At 46.4% G+C, this 11082-nt stretch overlaps 1 protein-coding gene across 1 annotated transcript in view; it reads left to right on the top strand.

The window, feature by feature from the left end:
* The window catches only part of Adamts17 (ADAM metallopeptidase with thrombospondin type 1 motif 17), a 338353-nt gene that overhangs the window by 79252 nt on the left and 248019 nt on the right, over positions 1-11082 (top strand). Inside the window, exons 5-7 of the mRNA XM_028872809.2 lie at positions 201-284; positions 954-1111; positions 7403-7446. Of these exons, the coding sequence (XP_028728642.1) occupies positions 201-284; positions 954-1111; positions 7403-7446 (286 nt within the window). The remainder of the gene's footprint in view (positions 1-200; positions 285-953; positions 1112-7402; positions 7447-11082) is intronic.

Genomic DNA, 11082 nt, shown 5'->3' with positions numbered 1-11082 from the left:
TTAACAGTCTGTGTGTAGGACATACTGTATGTATACAGTATGTTAGTAGGACAATATTGACTAATACCTAATCTAATATCCATAGTTTATGCAATTTCTTTAACCTGTATTTAGTATCTTTTCTCTGTTACAAACCACCATCTAGAACACTGCTGTGTTTAAAGAACTGTATTTGTATCTCTATTTTTCTCTGTTAATAGGTATACAACATGTTTCAGCACCAGAGCCTCGGGATTAAAATTAACATTCAAGTCACCAAGCTGGTCCTGCTGCGACAACGCCCGGTAAGTCTTCATCGATGCCTTCATGGAGCAAACTGAGAACTTAATGGGTTTGGAAGTTCCCCCTGCCTGGGACTGTGGTGGGGGCGGCTGGGCTTCAGGCAAACTGGCTTGTTCACCTTCCTGGCTTTGAAGATGCCACCATTGTGAGAGAAGAGAGTCTTGGGAGTATGCAGGCTGCTTAGAATCTCAAGGGAATGCTGAGCCATGGGCGTTCACACTTCCCATTCCTGGTAGGTCTGGCATATGGCTCTCACACGCGTGGAAAGCTGGGGGAGGTCTCAGAAGCGTGGCTCTCCTCCCGGAGCTCCTGCCCCATGGGGACTCAGCACAGCCTTGACTTTGCTGTTTCTGCTGAGTGACTCCCTTCACGCCAGTGCTGTCTACAACAAGGCGAAGCAGTCGGCGGACATGGAGGGAGTGCATCCTTTTTGGAGACTGTTATGTTTCTAAGAAGTAGATTGCTTGCTTTAATGACAGTCATTATTTAAATGCATGGATAAAGTCCCTGGTGGTCTTGGGACCTCCTGAGCATCCTTTGGTTCTAGGCTTTTATCTCAGGACAGAGAGTCATCCAATCTTCAAGAGCACCTACCATCCACAATGGGGTCTGGGTGGCAACTTTGGCTTCCTGGATCACAGTGTCTGACTACTTCTTTCTATTTCTTTTAGGCCAAGTTATCCATAGGGCACCATGGTGAGCGGTCCCTGGAAAGCTTCTGTCACTGGCAGAATGAGGAGTATGGGGGCGCCCGGTACCTTGGCAATAACCAGGTACCAGGAGGGAAGGATGATGCGCCTCCTGTGGATGCTGCTGTGTTTGTGACCAGGTAAGCCTGGAGCCAGCCTGTATCTGATAAGCAAGAGGAAAAAGCAGTATCCTTTTGAGAGCACGTTAGCAATCCAGAGTTGGAAGTCAAGCCTCTGTCTACTTGCTTGGGCTTTGGGTTCTCGGTAGTCAAATGGGGGGTTGTTGTAGGTTCAGCCTCTGAGGGCTGAGCAGATAATGAGCTATTATTGTCCATAAGCAGCGCCTAACCCATGGTGTTAGCCTTCATTAGCTCTGTTGTCAGTAGTAGAAGACTACTAAAATTCCAGGTACCTGGAGGCTTAGAACTGTCTATAAATCCATGTACTTCTCCCTTACTCCTCCTCCTTCCCGCCAATAGCACGCTAGCCAGAGAGGTGCTGTCAGGGTTTGCAGCTGCTGCCGCTGACTGACTTGGACAACCTGTTAGGGAGAAGGATGTATGCTCTGAGTTGCCTGTGGAGGAGCGCTAGGTGGGTCCCTGGGCGACCTGCACAGCCTTGCAGGACAGGGCCAACTCCCCAGAAAACTCGGTCTTTTGGATGCCCATGGCTGTCACATGAGGACTCTGTTTGAAGCATGGGTAAAGATTCTCTCCTGGCTACAGGACTGGGGTTATCATTCTGGACCAAGGGACCAGACGCACGTAGCAGAAACCCAGGGTGGCCTCTGAAGTCACAAGCAGGCACATTGCCGAAATTTTCTAGTGACACCATAGCCACTGGCCAAAAGCAGGTCACCCTCACGTTCTGGAGCCTCCGTGTTCTAAACCGGGGTGTTGCTAAGGCTCCACTCTCCCCAATTCCTCAAGGGGGAGTCATTCCTCATTTTCTCACTTTTGGTGACTTTTGCCACCCTTGACAGGCCTTGGCTGTGGACACCTCACTTGAATTTGCCTTCCACCATCACGTGGACCTTCTCTGCATGTTCCTTTCTATGCCCAGATGATGTCCTCATGAGAGGACATCGGTCTTTGGAGCAGGACCTATCTTAACCCATTATGACCACTTCTGTACTCTGCAGACCAGGTTGGCATTGAACTCATAGACCAACCCACCTCTACCTTCCAAGTGCTAGGATTGAAGGTGTGGGCCACCATCACCCAGCTTGTGACCACTTCTTAACTGGATTATGCCCTCAATGACCCTCTTTCAAAATAAAGTCATATTAATGGGCACTTAACCATATCTGTTCTGGGGACACAATTCTAGCACATACATGCAGACATATATAAACTCATGGGCATGTGTGTGTTTACACACACACACTCACACACACACACACACACACACAGAGAGAGAGAGAGAGAGAGAGAGAGAGAGAGAGAGAGAGAGAGAGAGAGAGAGAGAGAGAACATATACCTTGTCATTACCAGGCTGCAGACAGATGCTTGATCCCTTCACTAGAAAGTTCCTCAACTGCCAGCCCCTTGGGTTGTGAGGTGCTCTGTAAGCAGGTGGTTCCTGTGAGAACATTTGCTACTTATGTGGGATTCGATTAAATATCTATTTGGATGCTTTGGGCACAGTCTCCTCTAATTCCGTGGCTATGGTAGGACCATGAGTTAGCATTCCTGCTGCAGGACTGTGCTTGCCAGCCAGTGAGTGCTGGCACCTCCTGGTGCTCCTTCTTTAGAAGTGCTGGGCACCCATCTTCCTTAGCCAGAGACTGTCATCGCTCAATTGGGAATGGCATTTGGAGACTATGGGACTTTCTGTGGAACACCTAAAGGACTGGGGTCATAGGGGAAGGGCAGATGTTTTGAAAGTGAATACTACTTGGTAAGTGAGCAGTAGTTTAGTGGAGCCATGTTTATGCATATCCACAAATTATATGATTATTTTCCTACATGAAATTAATTAGGTCTAATTAAATTAGGTCTAAAAATCCTTCCTGGAGAGGAGCTTGTTTTAAACAACCCCAGAATTGGAATTTGCAGCTAAATGTCCAGTGTCCCTACTTTGAAAGTGGTTTTTATAAACATTATAAAACTTAGGAATGCTAGTGTTTATTAAAAATATTATTAACTTAGGGGATTCCCTCCTGACGCCATATTTAAAAATACTTTTTGCCTTACTGCTATTTCCTTTCATGAGAAGCTAGTGAACACACCTTAACTTACCAATCTTCCTCATAATGTTTCTGAGGTGAGAATATTTCAAATGTACTCAGCAGTTTCAAGTATACAATGTATCAGTTGTTGCCAAGGTATAGGGAAACCTCCAGAAGGGAGAGAGAAAGTGCTTGGAAGTGGTCTTGTTTGGGGAATGAAAAGCACTTTTTCCCCAGAGAAAAATAAATATCATAAAAATCAGAGTTAGCAAAACTTCTAGGTTGGCTCTTTTATAAAAAACACAAATATCCAAGTGTCTTAGGGTTTCTATTGCTGCAACAAAACACCATGACCAAAAGCAAGTTGGGGCGGAAAGGGTTTATTAGGCTTACACTTCAGCATTGCTGTTCATCTCTGAAGGAAGTCAGGACAGGAACTCAAACAGGGCAGGAACCTGCAGGCAGGAGCTGATGCAGAGGCCAGGGAGGGGAGCTGCTTACTGGCTTGCTCCCCATGGTTGGCTCAGCCTGCTTTCTTTTAGAACCCAGGACCAGCAGCCCAGGGATGGCCCCACCCACCATGAGCTTCCTACCCCCACCCCCATTGATCACTAAATGAGAAAATGCCTTACAGTTGGATCTCAAGGAGGCAGTTCCTCAACTGAGGCTCCTTCCTCTGATGACTCCAGCTTGTGTCAAGCTGACACACAAAACCACCCAGTACACTAAGTATATGTCTGTTATCCCAGCACTTGGGTGGCCGAGACAGTAGGATCAGGTGGTTAAGGTCACCTCTGCCTACACAGTGAGTTTGAGGGCGGCTTAGGCAGTATGAGATCCTGTTTTAAACAAAGAAACCACCCAGGGCGCTGGGAAGATGGCTTACCCAGGAAAGTGCTTGCCACATGAGCGTGATGGTCTGACTTCGATTCTCCGGAACTTACGTCAAAGAGCTGGGCTCAGTGCTGGGCATTTGTAATCCCAGCGCCGAGGCAGAGATGGGGTCTTGCTGGCTTGCTTCTATAGTCATGAGGTTTGGTTTCGGTGACAGACTCTGTCTCAAAAGACTGAGATGGAGAGAAATTAAGGAAGATCCCCAACATCGTCTTCTGACCTACCCCCAATCATGCATGCACGTGTGTGCACACGCATACACATACACGTGTGCATGTGCATGCTCACACTCACCTAGGGCACATTTTCTTTTGCTTTTTCACGATGCTACCTCAGGGTTGTTTAAGCCCTTGTTCCTGCTTCTGTGGAGCTACTCAGTGGATGAATCACTGGTCAGCCATATCCCCAGAGGATGTCCTTGCCAATGTTGACTTAATGGCAGCACTGGGGTGGAGGAGTAGCCGGCTGAGAAGCCTGGTGCATAACTTGAGGCTGGGGCTGCAGTTTCCAAGCTTGAGAGAATAGTAGGCTGGTGCTCATCAAGGAAATGAGATGCAAGGCAGTGGCTGCTCTAGGGAGGTATCCATTTCTGTCTAATAGGAAATCTCACAGGCCAGGCATTGTTCAGGGGACAGCATCCCTTGTATCTGGCCAGTGTGAGGATTTTCTTTTCTTGCTCTGTTTTGGCCTATGGCTGAGCCTTGGGAGCTGTTCTCCTGGACACGTGAACATGATGTCACGGCTAGCAGAGGCAGTCAGCTTTTCTGCAGCTGTGTGTGTCTAGGCTGTAGACAGCCCCCATGTGCACTGTGGCTGGAGGCCAACCAAGGCCACACAGAAGACCGGGTCTCCAGCCCTAGTGGCTTTACCTTTGGTTCTGCACTTGACCTAGGAAAACAGGCACACAGTGTTTGTCCCCCAGCCCAGCTTGGTGCTTCTGTAGAGAACATCAGGGAGACACCCAAGCAAGCATGCAGGCCTGGCAGAGGGTCATGCTTGGATACCACTGCAGATCCCAGTTTTCAACACCCCACAGTCTGTATTCTCCCTGCTCATTCTGCTTCCTGTTCAGTTGCCTCTTAATCAGACAGCCTAAGCAAATGGAGGGCAGGAGGCTCGCTCTGACAAGTTAGGATGCTAGCCCTCCTTCATCTCCACAAAAGTGGTTGAGTTTGTGGGTAAGATCAGGATAATAAAGGGTTTAATTTTTTTCCCACGAGAGTGAGCAGTCTTAAAGGCTTTTACTTTTCTCTTTGAGTTCTACATATTTATTGTCAAATTCACAGTGGCATATGCTTGAAGATCACTGTGAAAGTGGATTTTAAATATTCTCACCAACCAACAAACCAACCAACCCCACCTCACAAAGCCCCCCCCAAAAAACAAACTAGTTCCTAAGGCGATGGACATTCCTATGAGCTAGATGTGATCATTTCACAACGTATACTTGCCACCTCATATTTGCATTGTATAAATATGTACCATTTTACCTGTCAAATTGATGAGTGATCATATTAAAATAAATTGGCCAAAAATTGATAACTCAAAATATTCACATTTGTTATGAAAAACTTAGACATTTCCAGAGGCAAAATGCATTGAGTGGCGGATACAACTCATTTTGAGTTTTCTCCCCTACGCTACACCTTCTAAGCTTTGACTCCCATCCACACCACCTGCCCTGTAGTTTCCCCTGCAGGATGCCTGCCCAGTGTGCTTGGTGAGATGTCTCTGACCCAAGATGCTCAGTTGTCAGCCTACCTTTGGGAATCTGTGTCTTGAGATGTTCAGGAGATCCTTTGAGCCTCCAGAACCGCAGCCTGTGGGTACCAGTGGGCTGGTTGGATCTTCAGAATCCATGCCTAGCTTTGCTCCTTTGCTCCTTTGACACATACCACATTGAGGATTAGAGTGGACTGATGCACACAGAGATGGCGATGGATAGAGTGGAAGGGGTGTGTGTGTGTGTGACGAACTCTGGCATCGTTCCCGGAGTAATTGGTGCACTACATTTTGCTGTGAGTAGATGTGACTGGGGTGAAAGGAAAAATGGAGGACAGTGAATGCTAGCATGGAAATGTGACAGTGTTAACCAGGGAAGGGCAGCTGGGACCAGGACTGCCATACTTGTGCTTCGGATCAGGCCAGTTTTCGGATTTATTTATCTATATGTTTAAAGATAAACGAATCATTTCTGCTTTGGGGACTGTCCTAGCCAGGATGCTGGCCCCACTGGTATTCTGTGGTTGGCTACTCACTGTGGGAATTTGTGGGGGGAAGCTTGGGGGCGTTTGTTGATGGAAAAGCAGGGCCTATCCCTTCATTTCGTTAACAGAGGTGAGCGTGAGCCCATGGGACGTGCAGGACCAGGGCTGACGCAGGCTTTGTACCTTCACCTTCTCACTCATCGTTAACTGTACACCTGGGAGTTTTAAAAATGAGTTTTAGAAATGTCTTTTTGTTGCCTTTCCATGGGTAACTCATGGCCCTTACAGCTTTCCAAATTGAGTAGCTTTGAGATACCTCTACAGTTGATGGGTAATTAATTGTCTCTGATCAAAAACACCTTTAATATTTTTTTCAACTCATGAAAGAGTAACTTCTTTCCATCAGCTAAGTGTGGGGAAGTTCAGCTGTAAAAGGGGTGTCCTGGGCCGGTGAGGTGGCCCAATGGGTAAAGGTACCAGGCCTGATGACCTGCGTTCCATCCCCACAGCCCACCTGGAGGAAGAAGAGAACTGTCTCCCTTGTACTTTGTCTTAGTTAGGGTTTTATTGCTGTGAAGAGACACCATGACTATGGCGACTCTTATAAAGGAAAACATTTCATCGGCTGCCTTACAGTTTAGAGGTTTAGTTCATTTTTTGTTATGGTCTGAGCAGGGTGGCACACAGGCAGACATGGTGCTGGAGAGGTCGCTGAGAGTTCTCCATCTCAGTCAGCAGGCGGCAGGAAGAGAGAATGATCTGAGCCTGGCTTGAGCTTCAGAAACCTCAAAGCCCGCCCCCAGTGACACACTTCCTCCAACAAGGCCACACCTCCTAATAGTGCCACTCCCTGTGAGCCTGCAGAGGAGGGGTGGGATTTTCATTCAAACCATCACAAACCTTTACATGTGTACTATGGCACTTGCATGCACACCTCACAAATTAATGCCAAAAGAAAAAAAAATCTAACATGGGGGTCTTCTCCGTGGTTACCGGGCTTACCATTTAGAAGTCATGGTGGTTTACTGTTGACAGACATTGTTAATGGTCCAAATTAAAGCGACAACATTTCAGGATCACTAACCAATATTCATGTGGTATTTTCCTCTCCTATTCCTGCAGGGTACCACTTACATCTGACTGTGTCTTTTTCTTCCCAGGACAGATTTCTGCGTTCACAAAGATGAACCGTGTGACACCGTTGGTAAGTTTACAGTTCTCCCAGGGATTCACGATGATGGGGGGGGGGGCGACTTCTAGTCTAAAAGCGTCACCCCGTGTCCCCGCACAAGCTTCAGATCTCCAGTTGCCTCTCCTCATGTAAACTGATTCCTTGACTGTATTCTATTGTTTTTATCAGGTAAGTTTTGAGGTTGCCTATGACAGAAAGCATCTAGATGAGGGGTTGAGAATGTTATAACAAGTCATTCCCAGGGCAAGGGCTGCCAGGCTGCTCCAAGGTGTCTGCGGCTGAGAGTGTGATTGTCTCTCAGTGTCTGGCCCACCCCGGCGGGAGCTTTGCTTTCTAGTCTACACAGTACGGAGATGTGCATGCCGTATAGGAAACACATGGGTTTTCTTCCCGTCTCATCCTCACCTGCCTCTCACGTGCAGGTTTCCTTTCTCCTATTTTCAGTGAACCATGAATTGCCCTTCGGTTCTTAAGGTTTCATACAGAAAACTTCCTTTTGCCAGGCGGTGGTGGCGCACGCCTTTACTCCCAGCACTCGGGAGGCAGAGGCAGGCAGATCTCTGAGTTCGGGGCCAGCCTGGTCTACAGAGCGAGATCCAGGACAGCCAGCGCTACACAGAGAAACCCTGTCTCGAAAAACAAAAAAGCAAAACCAAACCTTTCTTCGGGGGTAGACAGAGTACTTATCTAACAGAGGAAATACCCGGAGTGTCTCCACTGTCATCTGCCATCACACACAGGGAGGTCCCAAATACTGTTACCCAAAGAAAAATGATGACTCTCATATGCTCAGAGGCTTGAAGTTACAGAACCACCGATGGAAGTGAAATAGGATTGACATGTCTAATATCGTAAAATCCAGATGTTAGCAACCCGTTACCATGGAGTCTCGGTTATAGTAGCCTTGGCCTCTGCCATAGCTCTACATGACTGGACTGGGTGACTCAAGTTTCTTAACACATATGACTGCCTGGATTAGGTGATTTAATAAGGCTATTTAATATCTGGCATGATGATAGCCAACCTTTATTTTACACATTGCAGTTTATAATTTTTATTTTATTTTATTTTATTTTATTTTATCAGTCTTCAAAACAGATCGGATAATAAGGTATCAAAAATCAGCCAATGGATGTCTGCACTTTGCCCCTTAGGACTGGTTCCATGATGGACTCTCTGGGCAAAGACAGTGTTAGTCTTGTTTTCCTTGTGGGGGAGCTGAGCCAGGCCCAAGCCTGGCTGGGGCTGGAGAAGATGGGAAGCCACAGGGAAGTGTGTGGCTAGAGCGGCTGTTCCTTCCAGCATTCACGGGTGGCCTTTGAGGACCACCGTAGTTCTCTCTGGAGTATGCCTCTGCCTTGCCATGTGCTCTCTGCTTGCCTGTGCTCAGGAGACATTAGTTCCTCACCTAGCCCTTGCCCTATACTTCCTGATCCGGGAGAAGCCTCTGTGCTATGCAGTACTGAGCCTGGATCTCCAAGCCTGTATCCTTCAGCACCTGGCTGAGCACTTGAGAGGTTCCTATGGACCATGCCGAGTGGTTAATTTATCTCAGGGAAAGAATGAACACAGGTAAAAGAAGCTTCATGTCTGCACAGCATGTACACTGAAGAATGTGCTTCTCTTTCACGTGATTGATAGCTACCTTTTGTTTAATTGTGACTATATGAAATACCCTTATGATATGAATTGATTGTACAGTGCTCCCCTTGTGGACAACCAAGTAGCTAATTCTAATCAAGTATCTCTCTCCTGTCTGCTCAATACTTCCGTACCACTTCAAATACTTTGCTCGTGACATTTTTCCATCACAGAATGCTGCAAGGCCTGTACATCTCAGGCCTCAAGAACATCTCGTGCTTCACAGCCCGGGAGGCCGCTGATCCAGGTCCCATTGTCTGCGGGTGTCTGGTTTCTGCTGTGGGCGCTCCAGGACCTGCAGATGGCTGGCTGTCTTCTGTGTGCACCTCTTCTCTTTCTTCTCGTTGTAAGAACATCAGTCACACTAGATTAGGACCTACCTTTATAACTTCATTTAACCTTATTTAATTATATTTCTCAAGGCCCTGTTTCAAAATACAGTCATATTGAGGGTCAGTACTTCACCCTGTGATTCTGAGGATCATAATTTAGTCCATAGGGCTATTTGTTTGACACTTAGCCACATATCACCAGGTGGCACCTAATATCCTTATTCGACCTCTCTGGCACTTTTGTCTCACTTCCTAATGAGGCATGTCTTTCCATGGCAGGGATAGAGTGCAATCATTCTTAATGTCACAGCTGGTTACCCGAGGGACGAGCTAGCTGTTCTGCCTCGGGCCTCCCAGCATGCACTCCTTTTAAGGCTCTTGTGAATTTTAACTTTTACAAGGGTATTAGACATAGGGACTTGGCCTTTTGTTATTAGTAAGTGCTTATTTTATTTATTTATTTATTTATTTATTTATTTATTTATTTATTTATTTATTTATTTTGGTTTTTTTCGAGACAGGGTTTCTCTTGTGTAGCTTTGCGCCTTTCCTGGAACTCACTTGGTAGCCCAGGCTGGCCTCGAACTCACAGAGATCCACCTGCCTCTGCCTCCCGAGTGCTGGGATTAAAGGCGTGCGCCGCCGCCACCACCACCCGGCTGTAAGTGCTTATTTTAATGTGCCATAATTCACTTGAATGTGTTATCAAATAATATTTAAAATGAAGTAATTTGATAAACTGGGAATCTTAAAACTGGGAGTATGGCAGTCACAGACCAGCCTCAGACTCTTATTAATTTCTCTCTCTCTGTGTATGTGTGGTGTGTGACCAATTACAAGTGGCCAGATAAGTAGAAAGGCCGTTAACTGGTTGATCCATATGTCACTCCACCACAGAGGATTATCTCTGTATAGTCTTAAGGAATTGCATCCTGGGGGATAATTCCTTTGAATGGCCCAGTTTTGATGCCATTCATTTCATCTTGGTCCCGTGGATGTACCAGAGTTTTGGACTCTTCCTCAAATCCGTCACAATAGATTTGAATCTATTCTGAGCAAAAAGCTTGACATTTAATTATGTTTTTATTGTCACAGGGCAGATCCTCCAGTCTCTGGCAAATTCCTGTTTGCCAGTTTTATTGGTACTTGTAATTAGGCTTTGACAATCTTCTATGAGTATGTGGGGGGGGGGGTTGTGAAAACTTTCAGTTTGGGGGAGGAAATGTGAGTGTATCTAGCTATGGGCTGTAGGTATTAGGAAGCTCTGCCTTCCTTACACTTATTAAAAATCACAGCATCCAGTTGCAAGAGTTAGTAAGGAATGTAGCATTCTATCAGTATCAGGGCATGTGACTCACAATTCCAGCTTGGATTTCTTAGTGGACGGCCACACATCCAAGAGCTGGGCCACACCAAGTGTCTTGACATGATTAAAAAAGTAGGCCACTGACTGGGTAGGTAGGGAAGGGGGGCTATCTGGGAGGAGTTAGGAAAGGGGTGAAAATGACCAAAGTACAGACTACAGAATTCTCAAAGAATTAATTTTTAAAATGAGGGGAAAAAAAGAGTTTCTGAGAAAGCCAAAAAGCATATACTTTACTACAACAATTCATCCCTTAACACAGTTAGTTTTAAACGTTGGTAGAGCATATTTAGAATGCTGATTAGCTTATTC

The sequence above is a fragment of the Peromyscus leucopus genome, chromosome 1, assembly GCF_004664715.2.
Source record: "Peromyscus leucopus breed LL Stock chromosome 1, UCI_PerLeu_2.1, whole genome shotgun sequence".
Taxonomy (NCBI): domain Eukaryota; kingdom Metazoa; phylum Chordata; class Mammalia; order Rodentia; family Cricetidae; genus Peromyscus; species Peromyscus leucopus.
The sequence above is the reverse complement of the archived record's forward strand: the minus strand, read 5'-3'. Positions and strand labels throughout refer to the sequence as shown.